General features: G+C 56.0%; 1 protein-coding gene across 1 annotated transcript in view; it reads left to right on the forward strand.

Annotated features, from left to right (window-relative positions):
- The first annotated feature begins 614 nt into the window (after positions 1 to 614).
- Positions 615 to 19,391, forward strand: part of MROH2A (maestro heat like repeat family member 2A) — a 30,058-nt gene continuing 11,281 nt past the window's right edge. The window contains exons 1-25 of the mRNA XM_040972428.1: positions 615 to 783; positions 949 to 1,130; positions 3,579 to 3,710; positions 3,876 to 4,038; positions 4,531 to 4,629; positions 5,314 to 5,465; positions 5,726 to 5,869; positions 7,092 to 7,184; positions 7,373 to 7,451; positions 7,569 to 7,682; positions 7,931 to 8,007; positions 8,845 to 8,964; positions 9,201 to 9,311; positions 10,921 to 11,068; positions 11,938 to 11,978; positions 12,348 to 12,489; positions 12,755 to 12,807; positions 13,140 to 13,247; positions 13,806 to 13,925; positions 14,223 to 14,345; positions 15,353 to 15,505; positions 16,651 to 16,773; positions 17,679 to 17,758; positions 18,338 to 18,446; positions 19,085 to 19,180. Of these exons, the coding sequence (XP_040828362.1) occupies positions 615 to 783; positions 949 to 1,130; positions 3,579 to 3,710; positions 3,876 to 4,038; positions 4,531 to 4,629; positions 5,314 to 5,465; positions 5,726 to 5,869; positions 7,092 to 7,184; positions 7,373 to 7,451; positions 7,569 to 7,682; positions 7,931 to 8,007; positions 8,845 to 8,964; positions 9,201 to 9,311; positions 10,921 to 11,068; positions 11,938 to 11,978; positions 12,348 to 12,489; positions 12,755 to 12,807; positions 13,140 to 13,247; positions 13,806 to 13,925; positions 14,223 to 14,345; positions 15,353 to 15,505; positions 16,651 to 16,773; positions 17,679 to 17,758; positions 18,338 to 18,446; positions 19,085 to 19,180 (2,931 nt within the window). The remainder of the gene's footprint in view (positions 784 to 948; positions 1,131 to 3,578; positions 3,711 to 3,875; positions 4,039 to 4,530; positions 4,630 to 5,313; positions 5,466 to 5,725; positions 5,870 to 7,091; positions 7,185 to 7,372; positions 7,452 to 7,568; positions 7,683 to 7,930; positions 8,008 to 8,844; positions 8,965 to 9,200; positions 9,312 to 10,920; positions 11,069 to 11,937; positions 11,979 to 12,347; positions 12,490 to 12,754; positions 12,808 to 13,139; positions 13,248 to 13,805; positions 13,926 to 14,222; positions 14,346 to 15,352; positions 15,506 to 16,650; positions 16,774 to 17,678; positions 17,759 to 18,337; positions 18,447 to 19,084; positions 19,181 to 19,391) is intronic.

The raw sequence follows: 19,391 nt of genomic DNA on the forward strand, positions 1-19,391 counted from the left end.
GGGGTGGAGCTCGTAATCCTCCATGTTGGCTTCTGTGCTGGTGTTTATGAGCTCTCAAGAAATTGTTGCTGTACAGATGGCCCTTGTGAAGAGTGACAGAGCTGTGGCTGTGGCTTTCTCATCAGTCATTAACTTCCTAGAAAGGAAGGAGGGCTATTTTACTTAGCTTAGGGTATTAGCTACCTATCACTGTGGCCTAATTGCCTATGACATATATGGGAGGTCAGGAGTCCAGCATGCCTCCGCTGGTCCTTTGCCTAGGACCCTGAAGTGACAAGTGAGGTGTTGGCTGGGCTGCACTGCTTTCTAAGGCCCTGGTCCTCTTCCAAGCTCACAAGGCTTTTGGCCTAGTTCAGCTCTTGGCAGGACCAAGTTTCTTGCATATGGTTCCTCCATAGTCAGTCTGTATCACAGTTTTTTGCTTTTCTAGTGGCAGAATGGTGTCTAGTCTGCTAATATGGAGCCTTATGTTACCAAATATGATCCTAAGATTTCTCATTACCTGTGCCATTCAAAGCAACCCTCTCAAGGTCCCTATCACCTTTGCCATATTTCGTTGACCAGTATCAAACCTCAGTTTCTGCCCATAGTCAAGGGGAAGGGCTTCCACAAACATGTGGGTGCCTTGGATTACCGTAGCTTCCGTTGGCACGCCAGGTCTCTCACAAATCTCATCTTACCTCCAAGAGCTTGAGGACGAGATGTCAGAAGTAGCATTAGATTCCAAAGAAGATACTCCAGAAGAAATAGAAGAGCCAGAACCTCTTGAATTAGATCACACTGGTAAGCCTGTCACCCCCGTCTCTTCATTCTTGTCCCATCTTGGTCCCAGCCTGGGCCTCAGTGTCTCTCATCTGCACAGTGGACATCACACGGCAGGTGAAGGTAAAATTGCACAGGTGTACTGCAAGCCAGGAACATCTCCTGGGATGGCCATCTTCGTTTCAGGCGCTTTCCAGCAAGTCACAAACCTCCTGAACATCATGGACAGCGAGCCAGCGACGACCGACATGACTGGCTCAGGTCTGGACCTGAGGAAGGCCCTGGCTTCAGTGATCATCACCGAGAAGGCCGCCACAGAACCCTCTGTGGTGATGAACGCTCTCATCCGCTGTCTGCAGGTGCCAGAGGTAGGGTCACTTCACCTTGGATCCCTCCTGGGAGCTCAGCCACCTGCATCCATCCACCTGTCAGTGCTGATGAACAAAGATGTGGTGCTGGGTGTTGGGTGCTAGGACACAGAGAAGGGCGAGAGGAGAGGTGCGTACTGCTTGAGAACAGGTTGTAGGCTTGCTGGGGCCTTGGTCCCCTTGCACTGCCCATCTTGGTCATCCTGGAGCCGACAGCAGGAGCTGTCCCCCAGGTAGCAAAACACCAGGAAATACAGAAATAAGAAGCATAGTTAATAGAGCCCAGTCAGTAAATGGTGGCAATAAACAGTCAATAAACAGATATGTGGTTATGAGATGACATATTCCTTAGTGAGGGAATTTCTGAGATGTGAACAGTCACTCACGTGGGGATCCTGGCCTTCAGAGACTCATTTGCTGTGCCAGGCAAAGAGCATTTGTCCCGCTGAGGAGGGAACCTTTGCATGCTCAGCTGCTGCTCTCTGCAGAGCTGTGACCCAGCGCAGGCAGCAAAGGGGATTGCAGATACCCAGCCTTGTAGAGCCCAGAAATCCCTGCGCATTGGCCACACAGCCCCTGACACTCATCTGCAGCCATCTGGGGCAGCTTTGCCAGTTTCCAAGACTCATGATTGGCCTCTTGTGACTTTTAAGTATTCTTTGAAGGCTATCCCTTTAAAGACAAATAAAATTAGTTTGTTAAAAATCGAACTCATTTTAAAACTTATTTGAAAGAGAGAAAGAGAGAGAGGGAGAGAGAGGCCACCCATCCATGGATTCACTCCCCAAATGCCAGTGACAGGCAGGGCTGGGCACAAAGCATAGTCAGCGTTTCTCACATGGGAGGCAAGGACCGGAGCCACCCGCCGTGGGCTTCCCTCCGTGCATCCACAGGAATCCTGATCAGAAGTGGAGCTGGCATTCCAAGGGAGGCAGCTGTCCCACGCAGCATCTTCCAAACACAAACACAGTATTTTTTATTGACAGGCAGTAGCTGTAAACATTTACAGAATACAATGTGATCATTTGTGTACCCTCACCTTAGATTGTCACCGTTTGTCAGTGCTGGCTGCATTCCAAACCCTGTCTCTCAGCTGTTTGGAGACACGTGATGCACCACTGTGTACTCAGCCCTCCATGGGATAAAATGCTGGAAATATTTCTTCCGATCCAGCTGTAGCTCTGTCGCTGAGCAGCGGCCTCTGCCCTCCTCCCTATGAGCCCAACTCAAAGCAGGAGCTCAAGGCACACACTGGAGTGTCCCTCTGGAATCTGTCTCCCTGCACCTGGATGATTTCCCCAAACAGCATCGAGCTGCTGGCTGGGACGTCTGCATCTCATACGGGAGTGCCTGGTTCCTGCAGGTGATGGCTCAGTTACTGGAGCCTCTGCCACCCACAGGAGACTTGGGTGGAGTGCCTGGATCCAGAGTTCTGGCCCAACCCTGGTTCTGTCGCAGGCATTTAGGGAGTGAACCAATGAATGAAAGACCTCTCTTTCTCTTTTTCTCTCTTTGCCTTTCAAATAATCAAAAATAAATATAAAAGACAAATGATGATCAGGCCCAGCACAGTATTCTAGCAGCTACAGTCCTCGGCTTGCATGCGTCAGGATCCCATATGGGTGCCAGTTCATGTCCTGGTGGCCCTGCTTGTAGCTTGGGAAAGTAGCCGAGGATGACCCAAAGCCTTGGGACCCTGCACCCATGTGGGAGACCTGGAAGAAGCTCCAGGCCCCTAGCTTCAGATTGGCGCAGCTCCTGCTGCTGCGGCCACTTGGGGAGTGAATCAACAGATGAAAGATCTTTCTTTCTATCTCTCGTCTTCTCTGTGTATTTGACTTTCCAATAAAAATAAATCTTTTAAAAAGCAAATCATGGTGGGGCTGGCATGGGAATGTAGCATGCACCAGCTGCAACACCAGTATCCCACATGGGTCACAGTTGTTTCTCAGCTGTTTCAATTCTGATCCAGCTTAATGTCCTGAGAAAGCAGTGAAGGAGGGTGCAGTTCCCTGCGCCCCTGCACCCACCTGGGGAATCCAGAAGCACCTGACTCTTGGCTTCAAACAGGCCCAGCTTAGCTCTGGCCACAGCAAGTATTTGGGGAATGGAAGATCTCTCTTGGTCTCACCCTGTCTCTGTTTCTCCCTTTCTCAGTCATTTTGACTTTGAAGTAAAAGAAGTAAATCTTAAAACAAAATACACAAAAATAAATGACAGCAATGCCCAGTGTGCGGAGAGCGTGACACCCACCTTGGTGCACCCGCGTGACAGCCAGGACAGATAACTCATGGAGAGGAGCTGGAGTTGGGGGAGCTGGGGTGTGGGAGCTGCTGGCTGCCTCCTGAGCATGGGCGCAGGGACGAGGCCAAGAAACAGCTGGGAGGAGCTGGACCCCAGAGCCGGGAACCCCTCTCCCTCACCCCAGCCAGCACCCTTGTGTTGTAGATCTCCTCTCAGCGCAAGGTCAACATCTACAACATCCTGCAGGAGATCATCCAGCAGCAGGGCGAGCTGGAGGAGCAGTGCGTGCAGAGGCTGGTGACCATTGCCTCGCGGGAGATGAGGGAGAGCCCCGAGGTAGCAGAGCCAAAGGGCTGGGCTGGGCTTGGGTCCCCCTGGTCACCTGGTGACTGTAACTGGCTGGGGTTGGCTGGGAGAGGAAGGCAGCAGCAGGCCTGGTGGGCAATGTTGGCCACCCCTCCCCTTCTGTCTGCCTCCCACCCACTAACACCCACATTTCAGAGGGAGGGCTATGTGAACGCAGAGGTGGCTAGCGACACCCTGGTGGCTCTGTCCCGGAATCACTTCAGCTTGGTCATGTATGAACTACAGCACCACCTCAAGCCCCTCAACCTCACTGAAGAGTTCGTTATTGTCACCTTGGCCAAGCTGGCCAATGGCAACGGTAGGAGAGGCCCTCAGGGCTGGGCCAGCACAGTGCTCCCCCATTGGTGCTTGCCTGCCTGATGTTGGCCTCTTGCACCTCTCTCTCTGTGTCTCTCTCTCTCATCCACCACCTCCCACTTTCTTCATGCATTTAAGAACATTGATGGAGTCTGATCTGTGACCTTGGAGGCTGGACACACCCTGGAGCTCATAGCCTCCTTCTCTTCTTTTCTTTGTCTCTGCAAACCCTTCCTCCTTCCTCTCTGTTGCCTCTTCTGCCTTCTTTTCCCTTCCTTCCCCTTCCTTTCTTGTCTCCTTTACCCTTCACTCACCTCCAGCTCACTTTTTCGGTTTTTGGGCCCACACCACATTTTGTAGTCCCAACAGAATCTCCAAGGGGTCCCTGGTTCTGGGCTATCGGGAGCTGGAGGTGTTGGGCAGTGGACTTACCCTCCATGCCCTGTGCCTTCTCTGCCCTAACTCCAATCTCCCCACCCACTCTACCCCACAGTGTTTGAGTTCATGCCATACATGGGCATCACTCTGGCTACCATATTCACAATGCTGAGACTTGCTAGTGAAGCCAAGATGCGCCAGGTGATCTGTAATGGTGCGTTTGCCCCTCTTAAGCCTGCAAGTCTGGCTTGGCCAGGGTGCTGGAGGGAGGAAGCAGGGTAAGGAGCAGGTGCAGGGGTCACCAGACAAGAGGTGCATTACTCATTGGCTTCTGGACAATTGCTGGGTCTCCTGTTTCATGCAGCCTCTGATTGCCTGTCTGAGTGACAAGTGGCTCAGAGGGAGATCCCCACTGTGACTCTGTGTGGCTTGTCCTGTAGTTTAGGAGTTAGGAGAAAGCAGGTGGCATCCACGGGGGTGGGGGGGCGGAATCTGGGAAAGCATCTTCATTTTGGGCTTGCCCTGGGCAGACACTTGATGTGATTCAAATGTGATCATCTGACCCCACAACATTCTAAACACTTTTGATGTCCTCTGTCCTGGAATCCTCAGGACCTGGGGGAGAGACTGTTTCCAAGCCACTACCTTGACCCTGTGTCCTTGAAGGGGAGGGAGGGCTTGACACACCAGCATGTGCTCAACTCTCACCTAGCTGTGCAGGGTAGACACTGGGGAGCTGTGAGGGGTTGGAAGAGAAGAGAGAGGGTTACCTGCTGCCTGGTCACCTGCTGCCTCCGGGAGCATGGGAGCATCTTCTCCCAGAGAAGGTGGGTCCAGACTGGGGCACCTGGCTCTGCCTTCCCATACCAGCCTGACTGCCTTTCTCCACTGCTGGCAGCCATGGAGACCTTCTGTGAGACAGTCCAGTTCTACCTGCGGCACCTGGAGGACAGTGTGTACCCCGTGATGACAGAGGACCAGTTTGCTCTGAAGCTGTTCCCCATGTATCGCTACTTTGTGACCGTGTGGCTGAGGCACCACAACCCCGAGGTGTGATGCTGATGTACCCTTCTCAGGGGATGCTGGCAGATCCCAGGCCAGGAGGCACAGGGAGGTTGAACACCTCCAAGTCAGCTAGTACCTAGGTGGGCCTCCCAATTGGCATCTGGCCATGCTGCACTGCCTGTGAAGCTTGGGGGAGACCTGGTGCTACTTCCAAGGTCTCCTTCTGTCCTGTGGGCTCGAGTCCATGTGTAAGGGCTAGCTGGGCGGCCTGGGAAATGAGTCCATGGCCCCATTTCCTATGGCAGGTGAAGCTGGGCGTCATCAAGTCGCTGAAGCCCATGCTGGGCCTCCTCCTGCCCAATGATGACCTGCGGGAGCAGGTGTATGACTACATCCCCCTGCTGCTGGCTGAGTACCAGGGCAGTCTGGAGGCCCTCTTCATCACACAGGTGAGGGCCACGGGGCAGGATGCTCAGTAGTGTTGGTGGTGAGAATCGGGGTGCAGGCTTCCTGTCTGGTTGGAGGCAGTGACGGCAGATGTGTTGACATGATGCAAGCACACCTGACCTCTGTGTACATGATGAGGCTAGGACCTGGCATCTGTAGGGTTGCAACTGTTCCAGGTAGCAGAGGCCTTGGTGGCTACATCAGGTGGATTGGTCTAACCAAGAACCTCAACCCTGGGGGCTGCAATCATGGATGTTTATGTTCACCATATCCCAAGGTCAGAGGTCCAAGCTGCACTCCCTCTGAAGGCCCCAGGGATGACACATTTCCTGTCCCTTCCGGCTGCCTGGAGCAGCAGATGCTCCTGGACTGAGCTGTACCATTTGTGCCTCCATCTGTCATCCAGGGCTGCCTCCTTGTGTCTTCTTTATCCCTTTCCAGGACACTGGTCACTAGACTGAGAGCCCACATGCTCTCAGCTTAAGAGCTAAGACCTGATTTCAAAGCAAGGCCACATTCTAAGGCTCCAGTTGGAGATGAACTTGGGGTGCATTCTAGGGAGCTGGCCTGCCCACACTATGCTTTAACTGGTGGAGCCCTGGTTGGGGCATGTCCCGGTAGATGTGACTGGCAACGATGTCTGAAGGCCCAGTCCTCAGCCACAGAAGTGAGAAGCAGAAAGGGGCATGGCAGGCTTAGAGGACCACCTGAGCAGCATTATATATGCCGGAATTCAGTGTGGACCTCTCGTGTGGGTGGCAGAAGCCCGGTCCCTTAAGCCATCACTGCTGCCTCCCAGGGACCAAAGTTGCAGGAGACTAGAGACAGGGTGGAACCCAGGAACTCTGCTGTGTGTCCCTGGCATCTCAACAGTTCCTTAGCTCATGGGGCAAACACCTGCTCCCCTGCACATCATTCCTGCTGAAGAATGGAATTCATTACCAGATGAATAGGAAAGAAAGTGAAAAGGGCTTGAATGCCAGGCTTGGGGGCTTGGGGTGGTATTTCCTGCACTTTACTGCACACGGGAAGCATGTGGGGATGGTGGAAACACAGTGCTGACTCGGCAGCTCTGACACACGGGAAACAGGTGGGGCTGATGGAAAGGTAGTATTGACTCAGCAGGTCTAACCACCCCAAAGGACCCAGATGCATTTCAAGGGTCTAGGATTTGACCCTGAGTCCATAGATGGCTGCCCATCACCATCTGCCTGCCCATTGCAGGTCCTGAGGCAGATCTTGGAGATGTCAGTCTCCACCCACACCCCCATCCCACAGATGCAGCTGCACCCCCTCTTCACAGAACTCCACTCGCAGGTAAGCCTGGCTGGCTCAGGGTGGGGTCTGCAGGGGCTGGGCTGTGTGGGATGCTGGGAGAAGAAGGGCCAGCACCTGCCCCTCTGGTGCGCCTCCCACCTTCAGCTGGGCTGTTGGAGCTGTGCAGTCCCCAGTGTGGTCTGTGCCCTCTGACCTCCCACGCTGCTCCCTGCACACCCCCTACCCAGGTGTGCACCAAGGCCCCGGCCCAGCATCAGCTCAGCAGCCAGAACCTGGTGGAGATCGTGCATTGCTTCATAGCCCTGGGTGAGCCTCTGCCATGGGGACGCTCCCAAGACTGCCAGGTGGGAGGTGAGGGGCACTGCGGCCTGTGCTGTCCCCCACGGCACAGGGGCCATGACAGAAGGATCCTTGTTCCTACAGCTCACTCCTACCCCAAGGAGCTGATGAAGTTCTTCTTCGGCCAGATGGAGATAAGCCAGGAGGCCGTGCGCGTAGGCACCCTGAACCTGATCAGGGCTGTGATTGGTGCCAGTGGTGAGCCAGTGCTTCCCCCTTCTGGATGCAGCTGGGCGGGAGGGCACAGGTACTGCAGAGCCCTTGGGGACAGTCCCAGGCTTGGTTTGCAGCAGCAGGCTGCGGGGAGGACATGAGAGGGGGAGCCTGGCCTGGGCAGACCCTAGGAAAGGGGTCTTGAACTTGGGAGAAGTCAGAGAAGAGAGAAGCGGATGGGCCAGGGCGAACCCTGCGTCCTCACAGCCCTCCTGGCCCACCACCTCCTGCAGAGCCCAAAATGAACATCAGGACCATCTGCTTGGCTATCCGCATCGTCAAGAACACCCTCTCTGATACCAGATCCAAGGTACCAGGGCTGATACCTGGCAGGGGCATGGGGCCGGGGCCTTTCCTGAGGAGCCAGCTGGGTGGGGTGAAGACATGTGAAGGGGACCCTGGCTTCTGGCCCAGTCCTGAGTGAGGCTGTGGGAGAGGGAGGCCCATAAACGTAGGAGTCCTGCTCTTGCCTGGGCCCTTGGTGCTCAACTGGAACAGGAGACATCCTAAGGATGGAACAGCAGCCACCACGTGGCGGCTTTCGCTGTCCAAGCTCTTTACTACACCTGGATGGACGGGAAGGAACTCCACCCCTCTTGTCACTCCTCCATCCCCAAAAGGCTGTGAACCCCAGTCCTAGGCTCTACAGCAATGGTGGCCAGCTCAGGGTGGAGGCAGCCCTGGCTCTGGCTACTGAAAGATGCCATGATGAGTGTGAGGAGCATGGGGCAGAGAAATGGCTAGATGGAGGCTAAGCCAGAGCCTAGTCTCCAAAGCCAGGAAACAATGGGCGGAAGAAGTGTCTGGTTCTGCTGTTTGGCCTCCCCCATGCAGTGAGTTCCAGGGTCCAGGGTAAGGGAGGGACGCCCCTTGCATGGGGGCTGGTGGGCAGAGCAGCTGGTATGTTGGCTGTGTGTCTTTGAACGGCTCCCATGAGGTCCCCATGGGTGTGCTGCCCCAGGACATCCTGTGAGGCCAGGGTGGGGCCAGAGTGGGCAGGAGGCAGGTGGCCCTCAGGGCTCCTTCTAACCCCAACCAGCCCAAACTCCTGTCTGGCTGTGAGGTGCTGAGACCCTGTCCTGGAATCAAGCCCCCCAGCAGAGCAGGTCCTGACTCTGTCCTCCCCCACCCCAATGCCTCCTCCCAGGTAAGGATGGCCATTCTTCGCATCATCAGCCAGCTGGCTCTGTCTGGCTACCAGGACAGGATCAAGGGCTGGGGCCTGAAGTACGTGTCAGTACAACTGACCTTATCCACGTACAAACTGGTGAGTGGCCCCATGTACAATGTCGGGAGCAGCTGGGCCTCGGAAATGGCTTCTAAAGCGGTGAGGGTGGGGGAGACTGTCCCTTGTTCTGCTCGTAGCAGAAGTACGAGAAGGAGACACACCCAGACACACACATACACATGCACTCACACATGGCTCTGAGTGGCCTATAGACCCCCAAGACTACAACAAGCGGTCCACAGGAGGGCTCCCTGACTAGCCCATTCTGTCTTCAGACCAGTTGCCGGGAGAGCTCGTGTCACAGAGACTTGGAGGAGAAGATGGTCCACAATGTGACCATGGACACCGTGAAGGTCATCACATCCTTGGTCAGAGGCACCAGCAATGTGAGTGTGCACTCTGCTATGGGTCTCACACCTGGATCTGGTGGCGTGGGCTGTGCTACACCAGCCTGAGGAATTGGGGGGTGGAAGGGAAGAGGCGGGGAAGAACCAAGCAAGCCTGGAATCCTGTGCTGTCTGCGTGTTGCATCCCACTGTCCTGCCTGCCTAGGAGGGTTTTCTTCTTCCTCCTGCGGAGTGCTTGTCCTTAGGGTCCCAGCTCCACAGCCATGTCCTTGATGGGACTTTGCCTTCCTCCTCTGTGCCCTGGAGCATTAAGGCGTGTCTGGTGCCCACCGGGTCTGATGGTCTGATCTGTGTCTATTCCCTCAGAATCCCTTCAGCTCAAGGGTGTATGCGCTTGTTGGGAAGACTTTTCACAATTTAATGCTATAGTGAGTTCCTGCTGTGGGAAAGACGAGAGCAGAGGCTATAGAAGAACGCAGTGTGTCCAGTTTAAGTGCAATGAGCGTGAGATAGCCAGAAAGCAGAAGAAGTGTATCACAAGAGCATCCTGGCAAGAGTGACAGAGCCTGGGTGTTCCCCGTCCTGTGGCCGGTCATGGACATGGCAGAGATAGTGAGAAAACTGACAGCTACTGTGCATGAGGAGTTGCATGTGGCTCAGGCTGCGCTAGGTAGGCAACAGGTGCAGGCTCACCCAGCTTTCCTGATGAGCCCGTCAGATTCCTGGATTTCCTTGATTTAACTGTGTCAGAGTTCTGCCGATGACAAGGCTGAAGGTAGGCGAGGGATGTGGTCATCTTTCTCAAAGCCTTGCAGTTGTGATTCAGCAGGGGCCGGGATGAAATACCCTTGGCTTCTGCAATGCTGCTTCCTTGTGGGCAACCAGGAGCTGGGAGATTTGGGTCTTGCTGGGGAGCACGGGTCTAGCCACTGCACCTGCGAGTTGGTAGCACGGGGGTCTCACCTATAGACACAGGTGGGGGGAAGTGAATCATAGCTGGGGGTGTTGAATGGTCGGCCAAAAACCCGAGAAGCAGATGCAGCCCCTACCATCTGTGCTGGTCAAGCAGAAGATACTCCAAGCTGGTCCATCTTAAGCAACTGGGCTCATGCCCATGCAGTGGTTGATGAGGCTGAAACTCCGAGGCAGGAGGTGCCATGGTGACCAGAAGAACATCATCCTCTCTTGGGGACCTGCTTGCTGGCAGAGCCTCTGACCTGACCACACAAGGACCCTCCCGATGGAGGCGGACCTCCCACATGGGTGGTGGGTCTTGTCACGACTCGAATCCTTCTCAGCCACACCTAGATTAGTGTCCAGTTTCATGAACCTGTAACTGCTGGCTGTCTGGCCAGCACTGCCCACTCACCTGCTCAGGATGCCCCTTCTCCAGAGGATTTGGGGTCAGAGTGGGACCATGGACATAAGGCTATGGTGGGTGCACAGTTGGGCATGGTACAAAGCAGGATTGGGCTAATACCAACTATATCAGCTGGGTACCATTTGGGCATCCTGGCAAGCACTGCGGTGGGCTTAGAGCCTGCTTAGGGCTGCGATAGGGTCAGGGGCAGCTGTGGGGAAGCAGGGCAGGAGCCTTCCCGGTCCCCCTGAATGGCCCCTTCCTTCTGCCCTCCTGACCCCTGCCCAGGAGCTCTGGATGAGGCTCCTGTGCTACATCATGGAGACAAACTACACCGAGGCCCTGACGCCCATCTGCATCAGCCTCACCAACCTGGCCGAGCGCCAGCTGCACGGCAAGGACGCAGAGGCCGGCGTGGCTGGCAAGAACAAGCTTGGTGGGCAGCCCCCTGTGCCGGCAGGCTGGCGGCTAATCAGTGTCCGTCCCCCACCTGAGCTATCCTCAATTTCCCCTTCTCCAGGGACCACCCAGCACTTGTCCAACATGGGGAGGGGTTGATGTCATGTATACATACAGCCTGCAGTCCTGCTACTCTTGGCCTGACCTCTCCCCTCTGTGGGCTTTCTGGTCCTCTGCTCCCACTGGCCCCTCTAGGCCAGCCAGGGGCATATGCCCACTCCACCCCACCTATCCCCTGTGTACCACTCCAATCCTCACCCTGTGGTCCACCGGGAGTGGGTCCCATTAACACCAGGGATTCGGATCTCCCTGAGCCCACCCACCACTCCCGATGTCACTTTGTCCCCTCCCTCCCCTCCCTGGCTTCCTCGGCCACATATACAGGCGAGGCAGGGAGGCTCGCCAACCCAGAGAGGTAGGGAAGTCTGGAAAGGTTTTCATGGCTCCCTCACACCCCTCTAGTGGCTCTCTCACACCTCTCCCACACACACACAGAGGCTGAGCCTCTCCCAGGTCCTGTCCCTCTCTTGCTCACCTGACCAAGCATGGAGCAGGGTGGGGGGTCATTGCCCCAGAGCTGCAGACAGAGATGGGGGAGAAGCCATATGGTTGCAGTGGCTTGGCAGAAACCAAGATTCACAGCAGAAGGAAGACATGACCATGGCAACTCTTGGCCCCCATAGCACATAGGCACAGTCTGAGCTTCTGCACCTGCTGGACCCCAACCCAGCTCTCCCCTCTTTCCAGAATGAGCCCATGAAAAGGAAGTGTCCATTCTCCATTCTGGGGGTACAGTGGGATTGTGCCTGGCAGCCCCAATGGGAGTGGTGTCTCTTTTTTCCTCAGTGGAGCTGCCCACCCCTCAGAAGCTGCTGGCCCGTCTCCTGGTGAGTGGCCTTGCCATATGGGTCTGTTCTGTGAGCTCCTCATCTCCAGAGTCCTAAAGGGAGGCAGGACCCGGGGAGGACCCAGGAGGCAACTGGACATTTGGCAGGATGGAGTGTGCCAAGTGCCAGGCAGTCCTTGTGGATACAGGTGGCTTGGGCAATTTGCTCTGATAGCTGGGACTTGGACAGCTGAATCTGCTTGGAGGTCCCTGTGCCCTAAGTGTCCCCAGACCAAGCCCCAGGAAGGAGGACAGAGGAGGTGGCCTGGCAGCTCAGACTGCAAGCCATGCAGCTGATGAGGGCCTCCTTGTGTTCATGAGGGGCAGCAGTGCCCAGCCCCTGCTCCATGGGAACCTTGGCACCTGGTAGGTGCTGATGTCATCACCCTACAAGGGGGCGGGCCGCGGGATAGCTATGCTCAACCTCCTGAGGACGCTGAGCCCGAGCATCGTGCCCTTCATGGCTGACATCTGGGAGAAGGAAATCCCTCTGCTGGTGCAGTACCTGGAAGGTGAGCATCCGCTCACTCCGATATTCCCACTGGGGAACCAATTGCATAACTGCAAAGTGGGAGCTGAGGCACAGGGTGGGTTTGTCCATGCAGGTCTGTGGGTTGACTGAGTAGCTTGGGGTAGGAGAGGGAGGCAGGGAGGGAGGGAAATGCTGTGAGTACGGGGCTTGTGCATGAAGGCCCTTGAGTGCCCAGGTAAGGAGCTGATCCCACGGGCAGCAGCGGGAGGAACCTGATACATGACCCCACATGTGCACTTCTACAGAGCACACTGAGTTCACCTGGAACCAGAAGGCCTGGGAGGACAAGCTCTTCCAGGTACATGTCTGACCTCGGGGGAGATGGGAGGCTAGCAGCCCCAGCTGTCAGCGACGACATAGCCATGACCTCCACAGTTCTCATCAGCAGGGACGCCTGGGAGAGTAAGCCTGCTGCCTGTGCAGTCGAATGCCTAGAACACAGCAGGGTGTGGCCCCCATCTCCACAGCCAGCAAAGCCACAGAATGTTAGCATGCAATGGGGCAGAGACATCTAGAGATGGGGGTGAGGGCCCCCAGCACTTGCACAGGGTCACACTCCGTTCCTAGGGCCCAGCTAGCGTAAGGCTGGGAAGCTGGAGCCCCTCTTCCCTGTGTCTCTTGTCTCCCCAGTTTCTGAAAAGCTCCCTCAAGAAGACCCAGGGTTCCACGTGGAGCCTGCGCCTGAGCAAAGAGCTCAACAACCAGATGGAGAGCTTTGACAGCCCCTCTGTGGAGAAGGTAGGCCCCGCAGACCACGAGGCGGCTTCCAGGAGGGGCTGGAGAGGGCCATGCTGTCTGTAACTAGAGCAGTCTTGTGTTGGGCAAACTCATGTTAAATTTGACACCACGGGGCCTACCTTGTGGGTACTTACATTCCATATGGGCACCTGTTCAAGTCCCAGCTGCTCCACTTCCCATCCAGCTCCCTGCTAACGCAGCTGGGAAATCAGCAGAGGATGGCCCAAGTGCTTGGGCCTCTGCCGGCCACCTGGGAGATCTGGCTGAAGCTCAGACGAGGCCATTGTGGGCACCTGGGGAGTGAACCAGTAGTGCAAAGTCTGTGTTTCTTTATAACCATGACTTGAAAATAAAAAAGACACCAAAAAGCTCGAAGTGATAAAAATAAATTGTACATAATAAAGATGAAAAGCAAAAAGACAATTCGTACAATTGGAGAAAACAGTTGCAAAGCACATATTAGATAAGCAACACACACACACACCATCTTACAGCTCCTTAGTAAAAACTTTCCCGTGGGAGTGGGAGGCCTGAGCCCTCCTCTGTGGTGCTGCGCAGGGCTTTCTGTACCAGGCCTTGGGCTTCACCCTGGCCATGGGCCTGGAGGCCGACAAGGTCGAGGTGCTGCTGCTGGAACTGCTGTACAAGACGGACTACAGCAACGACTTTGACCGGGAGGTGAGGACGCCTCAGCTCCCTGCTGTCTGCAGGCCCTCAGGGCCCCGTGAGCTCACGAGCATGTATATATGCCTGCGTGTGCCTTTGTGTAGATGCGCGTCTTGTGTGTGTGCAGTATGCAGCTGTGTGTACCTTGAGTGTATGTGTTTATGACTTACATATGTGTGTGCATGGATGCGTGCCAGTATCTGCCTGATGTATTCACGTATGTACGCCTTACACATGTGTATGTATGTGTGCTCATGCACGTATACATATCTGCCCTGCCCTCACCCCGGCCACGGGGTCTCCCTGCAGGGCGTGGTCATGTGCTTCGGCCTGTGTGCCCGTGGCCAGGTGAAGACGGTGCTGAATGTGCTCCAGGACTTTGAGGAGAGGATCCAGGAGTCGGAGCAGTCCTGGCAGATTGGGGCTTGGCGGGTACGTGCCCGCTGAAGGAGGCAGCTCAGGGGCTTCCAGGCCCCACCCAGGAACTCCCAAGTGCAGCTCACTTGCAGCTGGTTGGGAATGCAGAGTCCCAGGCCCCGCGCAGCCCCACAAGAGCTGAAGGCCTTGTGTAGGCAGTGCCCAGGGTTGCCTACATGGACTGCTTCTAAGAACAGCTCTGCCCACGAGCTGACAGTGTTGGTGTGGGGTGGGCAGCGGTGGTGGAGGAGTTGGCGGTTTTCAATTCCCATGGTAGCACGGGAGAAAACCTAGAGCTAGTCTGAAGGCACAAGGCCAGTGGTGGGGGAGGAGCCAGGATTTGGACTGACACAGCCCATGGCCCTGTGAGATGTGATGTCCTCAGAGCGCGGTTCCACAGGTTGGCTGAGCTCCTAGGGGAAGCTCCTGGAGCGTCTGAGCCTGTAGGCTTTGCCCTTGCATTTGAACCCTTGCCTGAGTGTCTGCTTGTTTGTTTGGGTGAACACCAAGGGTACCCCAGAGATGACCCCGGGCTCCTCCCCATGGCGAGACCCGAGGCCGGGATTTCTCTCCCACAGCACCAGGGGCTGGGGTGCTCCTCCTCCCTGCCCACCATGGGAACACCTCCTGCCTGGAGGTTGTTCAGGGGATGTGAGCACCAGTGGGGCAGGGCCAAGGGTGGCTCCACGGCACTGCTGGCCTCATGCATGCTTGGTCTGGTACAGGCCACTGGATAGAGGAGGTGTGGAGGGGCCGTCTCCACACAACCCCCTGCTTATAGCGCTTAGCATTCGGTGTTCCCTGAAGCTGTCCTGGGCAGTCTGTGCTGCCTCTGCGTGTCCATGCAGTGCCTGGTGTGTAGGTGGTGCCCGAGAAAGGTGAATGAATAAATGAATGAAGAATGGGTGAGTGAACAAATGACACCCTACGCGCAGTCACTTGTAGCACAGCCAACTCAATGGCTCCATGGGTTGTGGGGCCATGGACTCATCCAGGTGTGGCTCTTCTTGCTCTCCCTGCAGAAGGACCTCCCCTGGAGGCGAGAGACTGTGAAGAGCGCCCTCATGCTGATGTACAGCTGTGTGGCCTCCTACTGCCACCCCCAGCTGCTGCTCACCCTTGTGGACAACCCCATTGTCACCAAGATCATTCACCACTACTCCAGCAGCTGCCAGGTAGCCTGCCCCTAGTGCCCAAGGGCTTCCTGCCCTCCTTGAGCCAGGCCAGCCAGGAGTCACCCTCTGTCATTACCTGACTCTCCTTCCTGCCCAGGAGATGGCAGGAGTCCTCACTGAGCCCAGCATCAGGCGAGAGGCTGCCCAAAGCTGTGCTGTCCTCTGCACTTGAGGGCTGTATGAAGGAGGAAGTTGTCCTGAGTGGGTGGGTGGTGTGAACCCCAGACATCAGAGGAGGAGCCCTCTGCCTCTGCCTCTGGCCTCGGCCTGGGCCCAGGCCTGATCCTAAGGGACAAGAAGTGGGAAGAGACTCAAAGGCAGTGGCTGCTTTCTTGGAAACAAGGATAAAACACAAAGGAGGCCAATGTTACTTTACTTTTTTTAAATTATGGTAAAGAACATATAATCTTTATAAGGCAGTATTGCAAATACAGAGGGAGAGACAGAGAGGCCTTCTACCTGTTGGTTCACTACCTCAATGCCTGCAACAGCTGGGGCAGCCAAGAGCCTGGAACTCTGTCTGGGACCCAAGCACTTGCACCATCTTCCACTGCTTCCCCAGGAGCATTAGCAGGAGCCTGGATTGTCAGTGGAGCAGCCAGACGGGAACTTGCAATCTGATATGTGCAGTAGCAACGCAGGCATTAGGTTAACTAACTGTGGCCCAACAGCAGCCCTGGATCTAACCAGGTTTCAGAGCTTTCAGTGCATTCACACCGCCCACCTCTGCAGCAGTCTCGTCTCACAACTCAAACTTTTTTCCTCTGCTCCTTCTCCGGGTCCCTGGCAACCATGGCAATCTGCTTTTTCCAAGCACCTGCCTGAGGGGTCGCCAAGCACTCATGTTTTGGGTCTGGATCACCTCCCTCCAGGGTTCATCCGTACAGCAGAAGCTATGGGACGCTTCACCCAGGCACCCATGCATCTTCCTGTGGGGCTCAGTGCCCTGGGCCCCATGTCTGCCCTGGGCACCATGGCAGGAGGCTGGGGAGAGAGGGTATCTTCCACAGGACCCAGTGGTGGTCTCTGTCCAGAGCCCCCGACATGCCGCCAAAGCGTAGTCCTTAGGTTCAAGGTGGGGGAAGGGACAGAGCACAGGAAGGTACAGGGGCAGATGAATTTTCCCTCCCACCCCTCTCCTACAGGATGTCAGCCTCAAAATGGCCTTGATGAAGAGCATTGCGCAGGTCACCAGTGCCATCAGAAGTGTGAAGAGCCTAGAAGATTTCCAATTCGCCCAAAAGGCGACCCTTACCAGCATTGTCACGGTGAGAGTGGAGTCAAGCCTCCTCCGTCTGAGCTCGCTCAGGCAGGACCCTGGGCTGCTTGGCTTTTTCTGCCTGAGCAAGGTTTGCCCAGGGCTCTTGAGGGCATCTGAAGGACAAGAAGTCTCGCTGGAAGGGATTCTGAGACTTGGTGTGTGACTGCTAAAAGTTTTCAGAGCCAAGAAGCATCTGGAAAGCAGGGGTGGAAGACTCCTGCTGTGTGGGAACCCATGGTGTCCAGCCACGTGGAGACTGTGGTGCCCAGGAGCCACCGGTTCATGGGCAGTAGTGGGAGGTACACTGGGTCAGGCCAGTGGCAGCCTCAGCGGCAGTCCCGGGGAGGCACTTAGGGGACAGTGACGTCCTCACAGGGGTGGGGAAGGATGGAGGGCACAGTCCTTCCAGCTGGTTGTTCGGAGGCAACGACAAGTGGGACTCGAGATGCCATCGATCTACAGCAGGCTGACCTAGAAGGTGCAGCTTGGGTATGGCCTCCGAAGGACGTCCTCTGCAGAGTGCTTCCCCAAGGCCTGTGGGACTTACAGCAGTGTGCCATCACTTCAGTCCATGTGGAAGATGTCAGCTGCCGGCCGGCATGCTGCATCTAGAACACGCCCCCCCACATCCCTGCCAGGAAACCATCCCAGTGAGCACTGACTTGCTGCCTGACCTGGGCCAGGCCCAGAGAAGGGGACGGGCACCCAGCCAGGGCAGCACTGACCTGGAGCAAGAAGCCCAGCCCCCTAAGGCACTGAAGAGTGTCGCAGGAAAGAGGCCTGGTTGTTACAGCTCTTTCTTGCACCTGGCTGGGGGAGGGGTGGACGCTGTCACAGTCACTCTCACTGCTCTGGGGCTTCTGGACAGTGTGCAGTTCACCGTCCTCCCTTCTCCCCCTCTTCCTCGGGCAGGCCATCATCAAGGCCGAGCCGCCGGACCACTTGGCTTCTCCAGTGCGGACTGTGGCAATGGACGCGCTCTCCCATCTGAGGTGAGCTGATGCCATCACCTGCTCCTCCATAACAGGGATGGGCCAGCGAGGAACGACAGGGTTGGCTTCAGCAGGCTCTTGGGTGTGTACTGGCCCGCAGTGCCAGTAACGTGGACACGGCGAAGGTCTGGGGGATGAGGCACTAACAGACCAGTGATGGTGGAAGTCTCTCTGAAGTCTCTTTTTTGCCCTTTCACCTCTCCTTGTAAACTCTTTCCCCCACACCCTCATTAGCAGAATATTGGGTACAGATGAGTCCAATTAGACCGGGTGCTTTTAGCCCCAAGCCCATTCCCTGTAGTGCTCAGCTTAACAGTGCTAATCAACTCCTTAGCCCACAACAGGGTGGACTTGTCAGCATGACTGGCAGCTTTTTGTCCTGGGGGTATGCTGAGCAAGACTCTGGGCACAGACATGGGAGCCTGGGTTGGCCCGGGGCCCTGTGTGTGGGTTGCTTTTCAGCAGGGCAGAGGTGAGGCAGTCACAGACTTGGAGCAGGCAGTCCCTGTGTGTGCAGTCCGTGCCTGGGCTCCACCATGGGCAGCAGGTCCTAATGTCCACCTCTGCCTTCTTCCCCAGTAAGCTGAAGCCTTCCTACTCCATGGAGGAGAGCAGTGAGCTGATGGACATTGGGATCCACTCGGTGATTTCCCTCCAGCCCCCAAGAGAGGACAATGAGGCCATTAAGGTAGGCCCCTTGGTGCCTGACACAGCAGGACCTGGGCAGAGCCGCAGGCCTCAGCTCCCTGCCCCTCTGTGAGTGCCCAGACGCAGCCACGGGCCTGTGCTGGGCAGCGCCAGGCGAGGCCAGCCACGAGCACTACAGCCCGGCTCCTGCTTGATTTCCCACCTGAGTAAAGTTCAGTTGTCCTGAGAGGAGATGTGGAGCTGCTTCAGGCAGTTCTTTGAGAACCCAGGCTGACAGAGGTCTCGCCCTTGTCAACACCACAGGGCCCTGTGATGTCCAACCTGGACACCAGAGAAGAGGAGGTACAAGGAAGACTTAGGGGACATTTCACCCTCTTCCCATTGGCCAGAATGCATTCACATGGTGTCACCTAGAAGTAGAGGCTAATGGGAAATGAAACTTTTTCTTGGGCAGGTGGTTGCCTCTGCCTTCGGGTTCTGGCCCCAGATAAGGAGTCAGAAGTGGGCTGCAGGGGTCATGTAAATGTGATTCCTCTTCAAAGGTGGTCTTGTAGACCACACAAAAAGCAGAAGCTAACGCTGAGCATCAGACGTGTCCCACCCCTCAAGCCGGCATGGATGCTCCTGGGCGAGCAGCTGCGTGGTGCCAGCTTTGCTGCCTGCTCTCTCTCGGTGCAGGCTCTGTACGCAAATGCAATGGGGGCTCTGGAGCAGCTGATGGAGAGTCTCCTGCAGGGGCACCTGGACCCCAAGGGGCTGCAGGAGATGGTGCACGTGAGTCACCCCACATGGGGAGTGCCCGAGGGTCAGGCTGAGAGAAGCAGGGGGAGGCAGCACCAATGGCTGCACTCATCCCACGGGTGATATCTCAAATTTGCTGAAAAGCTGCAAGAAGAGAACAAGGAAACTCTTTGTCCAGACCCACTTTCCCCAACATTTTGCTATGATTTCTTTTTCTGTCTTCCTCTGTCTTGTTACACACACA

Source organism: Ochotona curzoniae, unplaced genomic scaffold (assembly GCF_017591425.1).
Source record: "Ochotona curzoniae isolate NIBS_2020 unplaced genomic scaffold, NIBS_Ocur_1.0 contig_2294, whole genome shotgun sequence".
NCBI classification, from domain to species: Eukaryota; Metazoa; Chordata; class Mammalia; order Lagomorpha; family Ochotonidae; genus Ochotona; species Ochotona curzoniae.